Source organism: Plectropomus leopardus, chromosome 5 (assembly GCF_008729295.1).
Source record: "Plectropomus leopardus isolate mb chromosome 5, YSFRI_Pleo_2.0, whole genome shotgun sequence".
Lineage (NCBI taxonomy): Eukaryota > Metazoa > Chordata > Actinopteri > Perciformes > Serranidae > Plectropomus > Plectropomus leopardus.
In genome coordinates, this window is record NC_056467.1 from 2,831,059 (window position 1) to 2,851,643 (window position 20,585).

The following is a 20,585-nucleotide window of genomic DNA, read 5'->3' on the forward strand; positions in this document are numbered from 1 at the left end:
TCAGAAGCTTTTTCGAAATTGAACATGTTTCCATCCGACATATTTTGTATTCACAATTTCAATTTGTGCAATTTTAGGGTTTATGAAAAGCCGGCTAGTAATGAAGGAAAATCCAGCGCAACAATGTGGCTCAGTAATTACTAACTAACCACAGTGGAGCTCAGAGGAAACAGAAATATGACACACGATGCTTAGTGAGGCTTGTTACGTTGCGTTTTATTGACGCTCTTCTGTCTGTCTCCCCAAAAGGCTGAAGGAACCCCACAGATGGTCAGTCACAACGCGCTGCTCTGTCCAGCAGGTGAGCGTTCACAGAAGACCTTTGTATCAAAGCTCCGGGGTCAAAGGCCGTCTTTTGTTTTTTACTTTAATGTTTATTGTGTTTTGTGAGGGGCGTGTTTGTTTCCAGTCTCTGTAAGTTCATACATCCAATAGTCCAAATGTTTTTTCCACTGAGTTATAGATCATCCGTTTCCTCCATTTGGCATCAAAAACATCTCAGTCTCAGCTGGCAGGTCATTTTTTTCCCGTGGTATAAATATCTCTTATGATTTCTAACCTTTTTTGTTTGCAGTAGAGGCTTCAGTCTTGTCTCAGCTCCTTCTTATTGTTTTTTGTGCTTGTAATCAATAATATTTTGGTTAAACTTAACTTTGCATTCCTTTGGTATTTCATATCTAGGATTTTTAATCTCAGCATGCACAGCAGCCGGGTAGCTCAGCTGGTGGAGTGAACACTCCACATAAAGCCCAAAAAATAACTTTAAAAAAAAAATATATATTAGTATTCATATCTTCCCCGAATCCGTGTAACTTGTGGGACCCCCCCCCCCCCAAAAAAAAATGTGTGTGTGGTTTACCTCTGTGTTTCCACATATCTGCCAACATGATTGTTGTGAAACCACTTTGTGTACTTTTTATTTGAGGTGTAATGAAGTGTTCATATATATGTCCATATCTTTGAATTAGTTCAGGTGTGTTGTGATTTAGGTGTATATAAATATATATACATTAAGACATTCTTTTGTTGTAATTTTAGTGTTTAGTTTCCTGACTCATTTTGTCTGGGTCAAAGGTCATCTCGATCCTTTTCGTCAGAATAGAGCGAAAACTGGAGCGCTCGATCAACACGTTCTTCTGTCATGGAGACCTGTTTCACTATGACTGTCGTCGGTTTCCATCAGAATAAAAGGATAATAACGGCTGCTTTTTGGTTGCCAGGAGAATTTATATCTTTGCGTAAAGACTGAAAACATTCGGAAACATCTAACCTGGTCGTGTCCTCCCCTCTGAAACTCATGAACATGTTATAATTTTATTACGTATGAGATTTCGACAGTTTTCAAAAAAAAAGTTCTTCTTCTTTTGTCCTCTTGTGATATTTATGCTATTTATTTTTATTGCTATTGTATTTGTTAATCTATTTACTGATGTACAGCACTTTGGTCATTATTTATAAATATATTTGGATAAGATTTGATATTATTTCAGCTGCACATGAATAAAATAATGCTAAGCCGTAGTTTTATGGGGTTTATATCCTGAGCTAACCAGCTGCTGGCTGTAGTCTCATCTGCCGTACACACATGAGGGAGGTATCGATCTTCATTTTTAACTCAAGAAAGAGAACACGCTTATTTTCTAAAATGTCAAGCTGTTTCTTTGAACTCTTTATGGATCATTTATGTGTTGCCTCCTCTGCTCTCTGTGTTGTCAGAGGCGCCCGTGGAGAAGAAAATCTCTCTTCTGATGCCCGAGATGTTTGTGGCTGGATCAGCCAGGGCGACTGTCTCTGTGCTCGGTCAGTGACGCGACAATCAGCTAATACTGTCCTCTTTATTTCCTTTTTTTTTTTATTTTCAGGCTTGTGAAAATAAATCAAAATAAAACGCTGTCAGTTCAGTGCAGTGTTGTATCTCCGCCTCGTGTTTCCTGCAGGTGACCTGATGGGCCGGGCCATGAAGAACCTGGACAAGCTCCTGGCCATGCCGTACGGCTGCGGGGAGCAGAACATGGTGCTGTTTGCGCCCAACATCTTCATCCTCAACTACCTGAAAAGCACGGGACAGCTGACGGAGGACATTCAGGACAGAGCGACGCGCTTCCTGGAGAGCGGTGAGTCGTCCCGTCTCGTCTGTGAGAGTCGGAAAAACATGTAGATTCATTTTAAGGTTGGGCTTTAGGGTTGTCATTTTAGGGTGACAAGAAAATGATGGAAAAATAGTTATTCGATATTATCAAAAAACGAGAGAAAACTGTCCAGTAACTTTTTCGTGCTCATTTTCGGGGTATTTCTTGTTAAGTTGCTCGCCTGCTTCTTAACGTGTTTTTGAAAGAAATCAAGCCGACTTGCACGGATTTCAAAGCGTTAATCACTGTGTGACACGAAAGCCATATTTTCATTTTTTTTAGCTCACGGTCATCTCAATGAAAGACAAAATGATCTTTGCAGGGATAACTTTCCCAAGTTTTCAGATCTTGTCTCACAGTGGTGTAAATTGCTGTGCAGTGTTCTGACGTCTGATCCGCCTTCGTTCTCTTGGATCTATTATTTAAACCAGCCTTCAGGGATTGCATTTCATCGTCTCACCGATATGTGAAAGAACAGGCGTTCATCGGCGAGCCCCCCCCGCGCAGTCTTCTGTCTGTCTGTCTGTCTGTCCGTCTGTCTGTCTGTGTGTCCGTCTGTGTGTCTGCAGAGGGACATTATTGTGTAAATGTGACGTTTTTCTTCGTGTCTGTCTGTGTGCTGCAGGATATCAGAGGGAGCTCACCTACAAACACGATGATGGCTCCTACAGCGCCTTTGGGAAGAACGACGAGTCTGGAAACACCTGGTCAGTAAACTCGCATCAGCGACATTAATGAGCAAATGCAGTTAACCCTTTAAAACCTGGGCTAATTGGCATGATTTCCTTCAAATACATGCAGAAGGAAATAAGCAGCTTCGGAAGAAATGACCTAGATATGAGCAAAAAATTAGTAAAAAGTACAAGAAAATTACCTGAAAAATCCAAAATGAACATACAAACCAAAAACATGGGAAAGTTAAAGAACAAAAAAAGCAGGAAAACTACCTGAAAAATGTAAAAGATTGTAATAACTCTGTAAAATATTTTAAATATTTAATTGTGATGATTCTAAAAAGTCTTCTTGACATTTTACCCTAGCTTATAAAAACATAACTTTCTAAAAATATTAAAAAATTGCCGTTTTCCCAATGTTTCTTAAAGAAATAACACCAGTTTGCTCAGGATTCAAATGTTTAGAAATTTGTGAAAGGTATGTGACTGTAGCTTAAGAAAAGTGACAATCCAGGTTTCAAAGAGTTAAGGATACAGATAATGACGTGCAATATCCATGACCTAACCCTAACCCTATGAGTGTACAAACAGAAATAGGTCACAAGTTTTTTTACCATTTAAAAATTAAAAAACAAAGCGAGTGGGTTGTAATCAAAACCAGTGCAACATTTTTGTGAATATAAGACCATCTGCACTGCCTTATTATCATTTATATCATTTATATTATATATATTTAATACACTTTTTTATATAACTCCATGCCAGCGATATTATTTTTTGGCATTTTTTGTGTTGTCCATCTGTCCTGTTGTGAACGCAAAATCTCGCCTTGGAGGAATTTTTTCCAATTTGGCGCAAACATTTAAAGAAAATTTAAAGTATTTTAATCCATTGGATCTTTTGGAAACATTAATTCTGTGTTTTAATGCCTTTAAGCTGATAACAGCGGTGGCCCAAGGCATCATGTTTTCAGGTTTATTCATTTTATTATTATTGAGACAATGCAAAATAAAAGTACAACTTTGAACTGATGTTTCACATATAGAGATTTTAAAGCTATTGCTAGTTTCCAAATCCTCTCCCTAGTTAGGCTTTTAAGAAAAAAAAGAGTAGATATCAAGGTTACATACACCAGCATGCATACAATAAAAAAGGGTAAAAAGAAGACCAAAATGTGAATATTTACATAAAGATTACATTGAAACACAACACGCAGTTAAAGTAAAACAAAAATAATAAAATAAGATAATAATGTCCGTCCATCTGTCCCACTCATCAATACGATATCTAAAGAACGCCTCAAGAATTTTTCCAAACTCTTTGGCACAAACGTTCAGTTGGACGCGATGGTGATTTGATCAGAGTTTGGTGTTAATATGTCAAAGGTCAAGGTCACTGTCACCTCTTCTGTGCCATTCTTGTAATTGCAATATATCAAGAATATCTTAAGGGGATTTTTTTTCAAATTTGGCACAAACGGTCACTTGGACTTAATGATAAACATATTCGATTTTGGTGGTCAAAGGTCACTGTGACCTTACATCCGTTTCATTTTTGTGAAGATATCTAAAGATGTCTAAAGGAAGTGTCTCCATAAATGTGGCACAAACGTTCACTTGCACTCTACGAGCAGATTATATTATAGTGGTCAAAAGTCACTGACCTCACAAAAACATGTTTTTGCCATATCTCAAAAAGTTATACTCTTATTATGACAAAATGTAACCAAAATGTCTAATAGGATAAAATAATGAATTGAAAACATACAATCGTCAAGCGGTAATTCTGGTTCGTTAAAAGAGTAATTTCTTTTTTATTTGAGTGTTATTTAAGAAAAATACTTCTAAAAACTGAGGAGGAACCAGAAATCCCACCCACTGTCTGCTCGTTTTAGCGACACACCTGTCACTTGAAAAGTACCAAAATAGTATGAATAATAGAATATTTTTATGATTATATAACTCGTGAGATGTTGCAGTTGCATCAGTGGCTCGAGAACATTTTCAAACATTTATCTCGAGCTTTTCTGTTCATCTCAATATTTTCAGCTCAAATCTCACACTTCATTTGATGAGAGAATAAAAAATGACATGCAGACACAGTGGGAGGTGCACACGCACACACACACATGCACACGCATACACACACACACACACAGAGCGAGTCCTTTCTGGTGTTTGGCACCAGCACACGTCCTAATAATTTACTTTGTGGGGAACCTGCCAGAAAATATTAATATTTGCATTTAATGGGCTTAAAGCGCAGTGCCTCAGGGGATTTAACAAACCCTCTGCTGTTTGAAAGGGTGCTGGGCAGTTTGGCAGTTGGTGAGTGTGTGTGTGGGTGTGTGTTTGCGGTTGGGAGAAACTAGGGCTCTCAAGTGTTCATTTAGATTAGAATTCCAACAGAAGATTGGACCCAATTGTTCACTAAAAATAGACTGTTTTTATTTAAAGCTGCACTAATCATGAGTTTTATATAAACAGAACTACATGTAATGTGACAGGTGTTGATTATAATGATGAACTCACAGAAATTTCAATGCGTGCTGCAGCTTTTTAGCCTCTCTTGCCTCATTATTTTGGTTTTTAGGCCATAAAAAACTTCCCACTTGACCCCATTTACAGATGTAGCAGGCAGCTGTTTTGCAAAAATGCTCTGAAAAATCACCTTTATATCAGCAGCCCAGCACCAAACCACAAAAAAACATTAGCAGAGAGCTGGCAGAGGGAGGACCAAGTCATTGTTGTGCAAGTCACAAGCAAGTCTCAAGTCTTTGCACTTAAGTCCCAGTTCATAAAGTTTAAGTTTCAATAAGAATTCAAGTTTTAATAACATTTTAATAACTGTTATGACATTAACTAAGCATTAGCTCACCAACTAATGTTAATAGTAGCCTTGACTTGTCGTTCTCTATGGCTGAAAACATTAATATATGCGTATTTTTGTGCACCTTTAAATATCAGAGTTTAGCAGAGTCTGCTCATACAAGGGGTCGGTGATCGTTAGTAGTTAATGAGACCGATATTTGGAACCAATATGTATTTAAAATGAAAAATTAAAATCTGTCTGCCAGTATTTAGAATTTGGTTTTTAACAAACTCCAAAATAAACTTTGTTTAAATGCCTTTAGAAAATGTTCAATCAAAGCTGAAACTTCTTATCATATACAGCGAGTTCCCTGCAACAATTTGTATAAAGTCAAGTGAAAAATTTAAATAAAAAATGAATTTTAAAAAAAGGGTTTTACAAAATAAAAGTTGCTCCCATGCAAACATTTGAATTAATTATTTAATTGGCAATTATTAAAACACTGATACAGATAATCAGTAAAAATATTAAATATCGGCCCTGATTATCTGCCAACCTCTAGCTCATACATTGCAATACAATATGTGTATTTTAATATGAAGTGTCTCAGTGGCTTCCTTCAGACGTATTGTGTCTGAATTAGGATCCAAATATGTCAGAGGTGGATATTTTACTTTGCAGACGACCTTTGCCGCCTCCGTTAGCTCCAGCTGGCTTCACTCTGCCGGGCTTGTGTGCGGCTCGGAGGAAGATGATTGTTTAGTTGTAGATGCAGCTCGGGCCGAGCGCCGTGTTAGTGTGAGACAGGCGGCTGTTATGTAATTGTCCTGAAGCTGGGTTCAGTGTGGGGTTACTAACACGGGCGCACGTAGTTAGATCTGTTTTCTAAAAACCTCTGTGTGTGTGTGTGTGTGTGTGTGTGTGTGTGTGTGTGTGTGTGTGTGTGTGTGTGTGCGTGCTTTCAGGCTGACCTCTTTTGTGATGAAGTCCTTCGGCGGGGCAAGACCATACATCTTTGTGCACGCCAAGCACATTAAAGAAGCCAAGAGGTGGCTGTTCAAACACCAGCGGCCAGACGGCTGCATCAGATCTGTGGGGAAACTCTTCCACAACGGCATGAAGGTGATGACAAACATTTGAATGTAGACTTTTCAGTTGGGAGTTATCTGGTTTCAACATCGTTTGCTTGGGTGAATTTTTCCTGTAAGACAAAACCACAGAATTAGTGAGGAGCAATTTGCATGGAGTTTCTGAGAGCTGCGACTGCCCCCGGCCTGCAGGCAAGAGGCTCACACACAGAGGAGGAAATATCCCAAACAAATTATTGCGATACAGTCTCTATTAAAGTCCAGCATTTTCTGGAGCTGAGTAACACCACAAAGCAATGACAGCTGTGTCCGAGGCTGCTACTCATGTTTTTATAAGGAGCTGTTATGGGTAAAAAAAAAAGAAGCCTTTTTCGGGCATAAGTTCTTTAGAGGGAGAATGGGGGTTTTTGGCACAACCTCACCAATATCCAAGGTGCATGGAAAAAGAAGAAAGTCTTGATGAGGTCAAAGAGCTCCAGCAACACTTGTAGTTTAAAGAACAGCTTTATTGAACCGTCACGTTTCGGGTTGGTTCGATAAAGTTGTTCTTTAAACTACAGGCACAAGTTATGCCAGGTACTGCGGATTCATATTTTCACTGTTAAACCACTGATAAGCAAGAAGTCAAGGACAGTCTAAAGACAGTCGTACTTGCAGAGTATTCCTGGTTGTGTTGTAAATACATTGGTGCTCTGTTTATTTCTTTATTTATTTTTATGAGGAGTGATGATCTAAGTGGTGCGGCCCAGCGGCCAGATAAGGGTACAGAAAGGAGTTTCTGTACCGGCTCGGGCTTAGCTTTTACTCGTCTTACACACAAGCTAAGTAGAGGGTAGACAGGTGTGTGTGTGTGTGTGTGTGTGTGTGTGTGTTTCATCATGTTTATTTTCTCAGGCAACCAAAGAGACAAAGTGAAGTGTGCTCAGTTTTGTTCATTTCAGTTTAATCAAGTTTAATGGCCGGTGGGTGTGCTTGTGCAATAAAGTGATAATGCTTCTAATCAGCAGTAACTGAATCAATTTATCTCCACGTTAGAAAACTTGCACGCTTATTGCTCAGTGGCAAAGTGTGAGTTTCACACATTGTTCCCGGATAACGGGGCTTTAAACGAGGCGTCAACCTTGAACTGCAGTGATCGGTGTTTTAGTCCAAACCATAGACTGTATATAAAGACGAACAACGTGACAGTTTCTCCAAAGTGTAACTTTTCAGTCTGGATCGCCCCCTGGTGTCCGTGTGCAGTATAGGTCATAAGGCCCGCCCCTCCATGTTAATGAATGGGACATCGGCCAAACTGAAAACTTAAAGTACACACCAAATAATTTTCCAAAGATGGTTTCTGTCACCAAAGGTAGTTCTCATTACCCCGATGTTTGTTCAAGTGTTTGTTTTATGACAAGTTTGATTTTGATGAGTAATTCAAATCCACAAAAAGGGGATTTTCTGTCATGATTGACAGCTATGAAAGCCAATCCATGTGCTTGCCTTCAATGGGGCTGCTCACAATTGGTTGGACGGGTGTTTTGGAGGGAACACTGCCAATGCAGAGATCGCTACAGCGCAGACTCTGGCTCCGAAATGACAAATGACAAATGTCAAAATGGCAGAGGCCGTAACCAGGATGTTTTAGCTTCACTCAAGCATAGCAGGGGTAAGTTGGGGCACATCATCCATCTTTATATACAATCTATAGTGCAAACCAATAACTGTGTGTTAATATAGATGAGGGGCTTTCACCTCCTCTCACTGTAGACAATATTAGGGCATAGATTGGCTGTCACAGCTGTCAGTCATGGTGGAAAATCCCCCTTTTAGTATAATTTAATATCTCATTAAAACCTAACTTATAAAAATGATCACCTGAACAAACATCAGGGTGATGAGAACCACCTTCAGTGACAGAAACCATCTTTGGGATAATTTTATTTGGCGTGTACTTTGAGTTTTTAGTTTGCCACATTTACTAACATGGAGGGCCGGGCTTTATGGCCTATAATGCAGTCAGACACCAGGGGGCGATCCAAAAGTTATACTTTGGGGGAGCTGTTATGTCGTCCATCTTTATTATCTGGCTTTAGCCCAAACAGGGGTCTTTATAGCATGTTGTTCCCAATCTCCTATAATTCCTGTCGTCTTTTCCCCTTTTGTCTCACTAATAAAGGAATTAAATGCATAAAAACGATTTAAAAACATCAAATACTAATTGTATTAATTTTTAAGTACTCAGTTTAGTAATGATGAATGACCTGAAACTGGCAACATATTGTAGCATTCTGTAAGAACATGAACAGGAAACATCAGTGTTTATATTTTAATGTTTATTTAAAAGGGCACAGCATATTAATGAACATCAGTATAAAATACAAATGTAAACATGCCGGAGTTAGCGGGACTGCTAATTTACGGAGTGCCTTGGCAGGCAACAAACAATAGAAATATCAAAAGAGAAAGAAAAAGAAATACAAAAAAGTATATTATTCAAAGCAAAAACAGCATTTACAACTTGTTTGTTTTGCGTTATTACTTTTAGTTTAGCAACTCTGACTGTAAATGAAAGTTTAAAATACACCTGAGTGCTTTTGATTGTTCAAACAGGGAGGAGTGAGTGACGATGTGTCCCTGACTGCATACATCACCGCCGCCCTGCTGGAGCTGGACAGCAACGCCTCGGTAAGTCTGGCGCCGCCCTCTTCCTGCTCAGACATTGACGCATCTGAGACATTCATCTGTTGAACTCTAAAGGGTCTTTCCTTCAATTTAATTTGTCACGTTGTTACATTTTGTGTTTGCTCGTGCTGCGACAGGACCCCATGGTCCAGAACTGCCTGAACTGTCTGAAGGCAGCAGTGGGCGGCCAGATGGACAACCTGTACACCACGGCGCTGCTGTCCTACACCTTCACTCTGGCTGGAGACGAAGAGATGAGGAGCAAACTCATCACTTATCTGCACCAGAAGTCCAACACACAGGGTGAGGCAGAGAAACCATCAACATCTGCACTTTTAGCTTTTCAGCTGTTTTTTTCCCCTCTAATTTATCCAAAAGTTCAAGCGCTGAATGACGTTGAAATGACAACAAAGTGACGAAGTTGAGGTGTAAGCACTGAAAGGAGTTGAAGTGTCATTTTAAATGTAGATGATAAATTGTGCTAAAATCTTTCAGCAGAAGTGGTGAAAGATTTCGAAGTTTAAGATCTGAATGAAATTGTAGTAAATTGAACTGAAAGCTGAAATTTCAGGTGAAACTCGACATTTGCATTGAACAGAGTTGATACCTCAGTTGAAGGGAAAATTTAAATGAAGCTGAAAAGTCGATTTAGGAGGAAGTATCGATTGAGGTGTAAGCACTGAAAGGAGATGAAGTGTCATTTTAAATGTAGATGATAAATTGCACTAAAATGTTTCAGTTGAAGTGCTGAGAGATGTTGAAGTGTAAGAACTGAAAGCTGAAATTTGTATTTATAGGAGAAACTTAAAATTTGATGGTTTGAAGTGTGAACATTGAACAGAGTTGACATGTAAGTTGAAGAGGAATGTGAATGAAGTTGAAATGTCAGTCTATGTGCAAATTTTAAGTATTAAAAATTTTAGTGGAAGTGCTGAGGTGTGTTCACTGTAAGCAGTTGAAGTTACAGTTGAACTGTAAGGGCCGGCGTTTATGTAGATTTTTTTTGTCTGACTGAGAGAGTTTAATTGTTCGCGTTGAGAAGAGTGTGTACGCGGCGGCTTAAAGAAAAAGCAATGAGCCCAGCATCAACAGAAGCAAATCCACGTGTCCTTAAAAACAGGCTGGGAGTGCTTTTAATGCCTCTGTGTCAGTGGTTGTTTTTCAGGTTGTTTGTCCCATTCTGATGGATGTGACATCTCAAGAACACCTCAAGGGTATTACTTCAAATTTGGCACTAACGTTCATTTGGACTTGATGATGAACTGATAAGATTTTAGCTGTCAAAAAACAAAGTTACTCTCACCTTGCATGTGTCTCATTCTCCTGAACACAATATCTCAAAAACACCTTGAGGGAATTTACTTTAATTTGGCACAAACGTCCACTTACACTCAACAATGACCTGATTAGATTTTGGTGGTCAAAGGTTGAAGGTTAGTGTGATCTCGATTGTCTCCTTTTTGTATATGAGATATCTCAAGAACACCTTTAGGGATTTTTTTCACGTTTGGCACGAACATCCACTTGGACTCAACACCAAATTAATTAGGATTTGGTATTCAAAGGCCCAGGTCACTGTGACCTTGCATATGTCTCATTTTCGTGACTGCAATGTCTGAAGATGGCCTTGAGGGAGTTTCTTCAAATTTGGCACAAATGTGTACTTGAACTCAAGAATGAACTGATTTGAATTTGGAGGTCGTAGGTCAATTCTAGTTTTATGAAGTGCAAGAATTAAGTGCTCCCCCGTGCCCTGCCATCACTTTTCTGCTAAAGAAAAAAAAGCCATGTGGACACACGCACAAAGATCTGAAAGTAGTGGAACCATCAGTTGAGGATAAAAGATCTGTTCAAGTGTCAATTGAAATGCAGTGAGTGGAGGCAGTTTCAGTAAAGTGTAAGTGATGAAAGCACTTGAAATGTCATTTAAAGGTTAAGTTTATCAGACAAAAGAATGCCTCTCCAGCTAAAGGCTGAGCGAGTGTGATGTTAAAAGATTATTTGTTAATGTTTTGGTCTTATTTTTATATTGTTTAAATTATCTTGCCTGTTTTTTCTTCTTCATTGTGGCATTTGTGTTTTTATCAAATATTATCTTTGAACTTCGTAGTTTCAAAATTACAATAAAAGGGTGGTATTCAAAAATGAGTTTTAACAGCTGTAACATGGCTGTTAGTGTTATTTGAACATTCGATGAATGTCGTGTCTAAAACTGACGCACTAAAACGACCTCTGTAATACATACATTACAGAACGGGGATCTGTTGTGGTAAATTCTGCAGTACATGTTGAATTTAACTGAAGTGCAAGTTAATCATTCATCAACGTCCTGATTAATGACTCCACTGTTTATTTATTTATTTAGTGTTTATTTAAAAGAGACATATTATGTTAATGAACATCAGTATAAAATCCAAATGTAAAATGCTGGAGTTAATAGGACTGCTAATTTACAGACAAAAGAAGACAAAATAAAACACTGCAACAATTCATACAGAGGACAAAAGTGCATTAAGTGTAATGTGTCTGGCAGGTGGCACCCGTCACTGGGACAGAGCAGGGGCTTCTGGGAAAGGCCTGGACTCTTTGGAGGTGGAGATGACCTCCTACGTGCTGCTGGCTCTGCTCTCCGGTCCAGCTATGCAGGATTTCGGTTTGGATTACTCCTCCAGCATCGTCCGCTGGCTCGCCCAGCAGCAGAATCCGTACGGGGGCTTCTCCTCCACACAGGTACGACAGATCACACACAGAGGGGCTTCAGGGGAAGCCTTTAAGCCTCTAACTGTTCATTAATGACGCATTTTTAACCTCTCTGCTCCTCAGGACACTGTGGTGGCCCTCCAGGCTCTGGCTAAGTACGGCGCTGCCACCTACAGCTCGGAGGGCAGCACTACAGTGACGGTGACGTCGTTAGGAGGCCTGAACAAAGAGTTCATGGTGGATCAGAGCAACAGGCTGCTGTACCAGGAGGAGAGGCTGAGCGAGGTCCCGGGGGAGTACACGGTCAGAGCCCAGGGACAGAGCTGTGTGCTGGCACAGGTACGATCAGGTCAACACCACGTGTGCAGCACGAACATGTCACTGAGCTGAAGTAGGAGAAAGGCGAAAGAGAAGGAGGAGAACTTGGAGGCAAAGATAAAAACTGGACCACAGTCGATCAAAACTCGCTGCTGTCGGGCGCAAACTTGTATCTCCAGAATTGCTACTTTTCAGGAGGTTTAGTACATTAAAATACATTTAATTGGTTGAGAAATTGTGAAATTTACCGATAGACATAGAGGGAAACTAATGAAATTAATTTCTGAAAAAAAAAATGCAAACAGTCAAATGTGAAGGTTTGTGTCCGACAACGACGATATTTTGTGAAATTGTGTGGATATATAAAAGCTGTAAAACACCAGTTAAAAATACTCATAAATATCATAAATATATATACAGGCAGTATGTTGAAGGCCCTGTAATTTACCGTCAAATAAATCCAAGCAGACTGATATTTTCTATGAATTTTAGATTTTTGGGTAATAAAAAAAAAAAGTCAGCTCTGCAAACAATAATGATGCGCAGGATTTTCAGTAAGGCAGTATTTTGTATATATATTTAACTTGATGTTTTTTTGCAATAGACTTGAAAAAGGTTTTATTTAGCTATTTATCAAGGAACAATGTTCGTATAGTCATGAAAAACCTGGAAAATTTATTGAATTTGCAATTAGCAATTTCCAGGCCTGGAAAAGTTTTGGAAAAAAACTTAAACTGTATTTAATCAATGATAATTTTTGTTTTTACAGTTTCTGGCAATGATAAATGCTGTAATTTTGGAGACCTTTGCATATAACATGCCTTCTAAACATGATTTATTTAAAGGTCACCAAAAAGTCTTCTTCCTCTTCGAAAAAGATCCAACATTTTTAAAGAAAAAAAGGCATTTTTTCAATTAAAACAAGCCTTCAAACCCACTTGTAAAATAAATACGAAATACAGCCATTTAATGTTGTTTGCCCCGAGCCTAAAGCCAAAATAAAACACTTAAGTCCCTCCCCACGCTTATATATGTATATATATGTGTGTGTGTGTGTGTGTGTGTGTGTGTGTGTATATATATATATACATATATAAAGCTGTTAGAGAATAATGAAAAAAACCTGATAAGTTGTAACGATGGTCGTTTCTGAGAAAAAATAAATAAAATTGAATTGTATCTCTTTAAATTGTAGTGATGTCATTAATGAAGGTTTATTGATGTTTTTGGGATAATCTGTCTCTCCGTAGATCTCCATGCATTACAACATCCCCCCTCCCCCCGACTTCTCTGCCTTCAACATCTCCACTAACACCATGGCTAAATGCAACATCAGCCGGCCTCAGCTCATCCTCTTTGTGCACGTCAGGTAGGTGTGCGTGTGCGCGTATATGTGTGCTTGCGTGTGCGATGACTGCTAACTGTTTTATTTTTGTTTCAGTGCAATTCATACATAAATAGGTTTTGTTATTAAAAGTGATTTTGAATGATGATTCTGCTCTTCAGGAGATTTTGTTGCATCAGCAAAGAGCACCATAATGTAACCCAGAACGACCTTTGCGATGACCTTTACATAAACCAGTCTGCATACTTGTTAGTGTTGCATTAACTGCAATTTATTACGAAAAACCTTTCTTAAATGTGTCAACTTTATGATTACGATAACTGTTAATTTATTCTACTGAAATTGATGAAATTAAACATAGGGGGTTTATTGAGATATGGGTTTTGTTAGTATTTCAGATCTTGTTAAATGGACACGTCCCCAATTTTCAGCCAGTTTGTGTCATAACAATGTGAGCAGAATGTGTAAATGAACTGTGCTAAGTGCCCTGATTTCCCCGATCATTTGCCAGCAATGGCCGTTGCCCAATCTACAGGTTGTAATCCTCATTTTCGTGTGGCCACCACCTCGCACACAACTACTACAGAAGCGGATCAAGCGACACATTGACATTTTTAGTTAATTTTTCGACATGCTATTTTATTGCAGCATTCAATGCTATGGCGTGTCTCAGCACATTATTTTATGCGGTTTTCAGCTGTTTTCAGCTGTTTTTGTCATAATGTCATAATTTGACGTTTTTCGAATGTTTTCGCAACATTCTATGCATGGCGTGTCTCAGCACGCTATTTTAATGCTGTTTTTTTGAGGTGTTTTTTAGCTGTTTTTTTGGGACATGTCATTTTTTGCCATTTTTGCCATTTTTGCCATTTTTGCCATACTATAGCCTTGCTTTTTTGGTCATTTTTTCACATGCTATTATATGTGGTTTTTTTGGCATTTTTTGCAACATTTTAATGCTATGGCGTGTCTTAGCACGCTATTTTATGCTGTTTTGAGGTGTTTTTTCAGCTGTTTTTTTCAGGGACAGTTTTTTTTGACATGTCATTTTTTTTGACATTTTTGCCATACTATAGCCTTGCTTTTTTGGTCATTTTTTCGACATGCTATATTATGGTGTTTTTTGGCATTTTTGCAACATTTAAATGCTATGGCGTGTCTCTGCACGCTATTTTAATGCTGTTTTGAGGTGTTTTTTCAGCTGTTTTTGGGACATGTCATTTTTTGCCATTTTGACATTTTTGCCATACTATAGCCTTGCTTTTTTGGTCATTTTTTTTTGGACATTGCTATATTTTGGTGTTTTTGGCCATTTTTTGCAACATTCTAAATGCTATGGCGTGTCTTAGCACGCTATTTTAATGCTGTTTTTGAGGTGTTTTCAGCTGTTTTTTTTTGGACATGTCATTTTTTGACATTTTTGCCATTTTTGCCATACTATAGCCTTGCTTTTTTGGTCATTTTTTTTCACATGCTATATTTTGGTGTTTTTGGCCATTTTTTGCAACATTTTTGCTATGGCGTGTCTCAGCACGCTATTTTAATGCTGTTTTGAGGTGTTTTCAGCTGTTTTTTTGGGACATGTCATTTTTTGCATTTTTGCATTTTTGCCATACTATAGCCTTGCTTTTTTTTTTTTTGGTCATTTTTTCAACATGCTATATTTATGGTGTTTTTTGGCCATTTTTTGCAACATTTTGAAATGCTATGGCGTGTCTTAGCACGCTATTTTATGCTGTTTTTGAGGTGTTTTCAGCTGTTTTTTTTTGACATGTCATTTTTTCATTTTTGCCATACTATAGCCTTGCTTTTTTGGTCATTTTTTCAACATGCTATATTATGGTGTTTTTTTTGGCATTTTTTGCAACATTTTTAAATGCTATGGCGTGTCTTAGCACGCTATTTTAATGCTGTTTTTGAGGTGTTTTTTTTAGCTGTTTTTGGGACATGTCATTTTTGCATTTTTGCCATACTATAGCCTTGCTTTTTTTGGTCATTTTTTTCAACATGCTATATTATGGTGTTTTTTTGGCATTTTTTGCAACATTTAAATGCTATGGCGTGTCTCAGCACGCTATTTTAATGCTGTTTTTGAGGTGTTTTTAGCTGTTTTTTTGGACATGTCATTTTTTGCCACATTTTTGCCATACTATAGCCTTGCTTTTTTTTTTTTTGGTCATTTTTTTTTTTGGACATTCATGCATATATATATTGCTTTTTTTTTTTTGGACAACATGCCATTTTTTTTTTTTGCATTTTTGCAAAATTTATGCTATGGCGTGTCTCAGCACGCTATTTTATGCTGTTTTGAGGTGTTTTTTAGCTGTTTTTTTGGGACATGTCATTTTTGCCATTTTTGACATTTTTGCCATACTATAGCCTTGCTTTTTTTTTTTTTTTGCAACATCATTTTTTTTTTCAACATTTTATATTTTGGTGTTTTTTTTTGGCCATTTTTTTGCAACATTTTGCTATGGCGTGTCTTTTTCAGCACGCTATTTTATGCTGTTTTTTTGGGTTTTTGCAACTGTTTAATTTTTTTTTGCAGTTTTTTTTTTTGCTGATGTCACATTTTTGCCATTTTTTGCCATACTATAGCCTTGCTTTTTTTTCATTTTTTCAACATGCTATATTTTTGGTGTTTTTTTTTGCCATTTTTTGCAACATTTTTGCTATGGCGTGTCTTGCACGCTATTTTAATGCTGTTTTGAGGTGTTTTTTTTCAGCTGTTTTTTTTGGACATGTCATTTTTTTTTTTGCATTTTTGCCATACTATAGCCTTGCTTTTTTTTTTCATCATTTTTTTTGACATGCTATATTTTGGTGTTTTTGGCATTTTTTGCAACATTTTCTATGCTATGGCGTGTCTCAGCACGCTATTTTATGCTGTTTTGAGGTGTTTTTTAGCTGTTTTTTTTGGGACATGTCATTTTTTGCCATTTTTGCATTTTTGCCATACTATAGCCTTGCTTTTTTGGTCATTTTTTTTCAACATGCTATATTATTATGTGTTTTTTTGCCATTTTTTGCAACATTTAAATGCTATGGCGTGTCTCAGCACGCTATTTTTATGCTGTTTTTGAGTGTTTTCAGCTGTTTTTTGGGACATGTCATTTTTTGACATTTTGCATTTTTTGCCATACTATAGCCTTGCTTTTTTGGTCATTTTTTTTTCAACATGCTATAATTATGGTGTTTTTTTGGCCATTTTTGCAACATTTTAAATGCTATGGCGTGTCTTAGCACGCTATTTTATGCTGTTTTGAGGTGTTTTTCAGCTGTTTTTTGGGACATGTCATTTTTTGACATTTTTGCCATACTTATAGCCTTGCTTTTTTGGTCATTTTTTCAACATGCTATATTTGGTGTTTTTTTTGGCCATTTTTTGCAACATTTTTTGCTATGGCGTGTCTTAGCACGCTATTTTATGCTGTTTTGAGGTGTTTTTTTAGCTGTTTTTTTGGACATGTCATTTTTTTTTGCCATTTTTGCCATACTATAGCCTTGCTTTTTTTTTCATTTTTTCAACATGCTATATTATGGTGTTTTTTTTGGCCATTTTTTTGCAACATTTTTAAATGCTATGGCGTGTCTCTAGCACGCTATTTTTATGCTGTTTTGAGGTGTTTTTTCTGTTTTTTTGGGGGACATGTCATTTTTTTTTTGCCATTTTTTTGCCATTTTTGCCATACTATAGCCTTGCTTTTTTGGTCATTTTTTCAACATGCTATATTTGGTGTTTTTTTTGCCATTTTTTTTTGCAACATTTAAATGCTATGGCGTGTCTCAGCACGCTATTTTATGCTGTTTTTTGAGGTGTGTTTTTTCAGCTGTTTTTGGGACATGTCATTTTTTGACATTTTTGCCATACTATAGCCTTGCTTTTTTTTTTTGCTTTTTGGTCATTTTTTTCACATGCTATATTTTGGTGTTTTTTTTTGGCATTTTTTTGCAACATTTTATGCTATGGCGTGTCTCAGCACGCTATTTTAATGCTGTTTTGAGGTGTTTTTCAGCTGTTTTTTTTTTTTGGGACATGTCATTTTTTGACATTTTTGCCATACTATAGCCTTGCTTTTTTTTTTGTCATTTTTTTTGAACATGCTGCTATATTTGGTGTTTTTTGCCATTTTTTGCAACATTTAATGCTATGGCGTGTCTCAGCACGCTATTTTATGCTGTTTTGAGGTGTTTTCAGCTGTTTTTTTGGACATGTCATTTTTTGCATTTTTGCCATTTTTGCCATACTATAGCCTTGCTTTTTGGGTCATTTTTTTTTTTCACATGCTATATTATGGTGTTTTTTTGGCCATTTTTTGCAATTTTAAATGCTATGGCGTGTCTCAGCACGCTATTTTATGCTGTTTTTAGGTGTTTTTTTTGCTGTTTTTTTTGGGACATGTCATTTTTTTGACATTTTTGCCATACTATAGCCTTGCTTTTTTTTTTTTTGGTCATTTTTTTTTCAACATGCTATATTATGGTGGTTTTTTTGCCATTTTTTTTTTTTTTAAATGCTATGGCGTGTCTCAGCACGCTATTTTATGCTGTTTTGAGGTGTTTTTTAGCTGTTTTTTTGGGACATGTCATTTTTTTTTTGACATTTTTGCCATACTATAGCCTTGCTTTTTTGGTCATTTTTTTTTTCAACATGCTATATTATGGTGTTTTTTTGGCCATTTTTTGCAACATTTAAATGCTATGGCGTGTCTCAGCACGCTATTTTATGCTGTTTTGTGTTTTTTCAGCTGTTTTTGGGACATGTCATTTTTTGACATTTTTGCCATACTATAGCCTTGCTTTTTTTTTGTCATTTTTTTTTTGACATGCTATATTATGGTGTTTTTTGGCCATTTTTTTGCAACATTAAATGCTATGGCGTGTCTCAGCACGCTATTTTTTATGCTGTTTTTTTGGTGTTTTTAGCTGTTTTTTTTGGACATGTCATTTTTTGACATTTTTTTGCCATTTTTGCCATACTATAGCCTTGCTTTTTTTTTTTTTCATTTTTTTTTTGGACATGCTATATGGTGTTTTTTTTTTTTGGCCATTTTTGCAAATTTTAAATGCTATGGCGTGTCTCAGCACGCTATTTTATGCTGTTTTTTGGTGTTTTTTTGCTGTTTTTTTGGACATGTCATTTTTTTGACATTTTTTTGCCATACTATAGCCTTGCTTTTTTTTTTTCATTTTTTTTCAACATGCCATATTTTATGGTGTTTTTGGCCATTTTTTGCAACATTTAAATGCTATGCTATGGCGTGTCTTAGCACGCTATTTTATGCTGTTTTGAGGTGTTTTTTTTCTGTTTTTTTTGGACATGTCTTTTTTTTTTTGACATTTTTGCCATACTATAGCCTTGCTTTTTTTTTTTTTTCATTTTTTTTGGACATGCCATATTTTATGGTGTTTTTTGGCCATTTTTTGCAACATTTAAATGCTATGGCGTGTCTCAGCACGCTATTTTAATGCTGTTTTTTGAGGTGTTTTTAGCTGTTTTTTTGGGACATGTCATTTTTTGCCATTTTTGCATTTTTGCCATACTATAGCCTTGCTTTTTTGGTCATTTTTTTTTTCATGCTATATTTTGGTGTTTTTTTTGCCATTTTTGCAACATTTTTTGCTATGGCGTGTCTCAGCACGCTATTTTATGCTGTTTTTTAGGTGTTTTTAAGCTGTTTTTTTTGGGACATGTCATTTTTTGACATTTTTTGCCATACTATAGCCTTGCTTTTTTTTTTTTTGGTCATTTTTTTTGACATGCTATATTTTGGTGTTTTTTTTTGGCATTTTTTTGCATGTTTTTAAATGCTATGGCGTGTCTCATGCATGCACGCTATTTTAATGCTGTTTTGAGGTGTTTTTAAGCTGTTTTTTTTGGGACATGTCATTTTTTGACATTTTTGCCATTTTTTTTTTTTTTGCCATTTTTTTGCCATACTTAGCCTTGCTTTTTTTTTCATTTTTGCAAAATTTTTTTGACATGCTATATTATGGTGTTTTTTTTCAGCCATTTTTTGCATGTCATTTTTTGACATTTTTGCCATACTATAGCTTGCTTTTTTGGCATGTCTTTTACGCTATTTTTTTTGGCAAATTTTTTGCAACATGTTTTTTATGGCGTGCTTTGTTTTTGGGACAGCATTTTTTGGGACATTTTTTTTGCCATTTTTGCCATACTATAGCCTTGCTTTTTTGGTCATTTTTTCAACATGCCATATTATGGTGTTTTTTGGCCATTTTTTTGCAACATTTTATGCTATGGCGTGTCTCAGCACGCTATTTTATGCTGTTTTGAGGTGTTTTTTCAGCTGTTTTTGGGACATGTCATTTTTTGCCATTTTGCATTTTTGCCATACTATAGCCTTGCTTTTTTTGGTATTTTTTTTTTTTCAACATGCTATATTATGGTGTTTTTTTTGGCCATTTTTTTGCAATTTAAAATGCTATGGCGTGTCTTTCTCACGCTATTTTTTAATGCTGTTTTTTGAGGTGTTTTTTTAGCTGTTTTTTTTTGGACATGTCATTTTTTTGCATTTTTGCCATTTTTGCCATACTATAGCCTTGCTTTTTTGGTCATTTTTTTTGGACATGCTATATTTTTGGTGTTTTTTTTGCCATTTTTTGCAACATTTAATGCTATGGCGTGTCTTAGCACGCTATTTTTATGCTGTTTTGAGGTGTTTTCAGCTGTTTTTTGGACATGTCATTTTTTTGACATTTTTTGCCATTTTTTTGCTTTTTTTTGGTCATTTTTTTCCATGCCTTTTATGCCTTGCTTTTTTTTTTGCAACATTTTCATTTTTTGTCTTTGCATGCTATATTATGCATGTTTTTGGCCATTTTTTTTGGT

The 20,585-nt window shown here is 36.7% G+C and overlaps 1 protein-coding gene across 3 annotated transcripts in view; it reads left to right on the forward strand.

Moving 5' to 3' along the window:
- Window positions 1–20,585, forward strand: part of LOC121942980 (alpha-2-macroglobulin) — a 60,443-nt gene that overhangs the window by 24,878 nt on the left and 14,980 nt on the right. For all 3 annotated transcript variants that reach the window (XM_042486317.1, XM_042486318.1, XM_042486316.1), the window contains exons 22-31: window positions 250–301; window positions 1,717–1,800; window positions 1,938–2,114; window positions 2,755–2,836; window positions 6,580–6,736; window positions 9,298–9,372; window positions 9,507–9,672; window positions 11,903–12,099; window positions 12,193–12,408; window positions 13,638–13,756. In XM_042486317.1, the coding sequence (XP_042342251.1) occupies window positions 250–301; window positions 1,717–1,800; window positions 1,938–2,114; window positions 2,755–2,836; window positions 6,580–6,736; window positions 9,298–9,372; window positions 9,507–9,672; window positions 11,903–12,099; window positions 12,193–12,408; window positions 13,638–13,756 (1,325 nt within the window). The remainder of the gene's footprint in view (window positions 1–249; window positions 302–1,716; window positions 1,801–1,937; window positions 2,115–2,754; window positions 2,837–6,579; window positions 6,737–9,297; window positions 9,373–9,506; window positions 9,673–11,902; window positions 12,100–12,192; window positions 12,409–13,637; window positions 13,757–20,585) is intronic.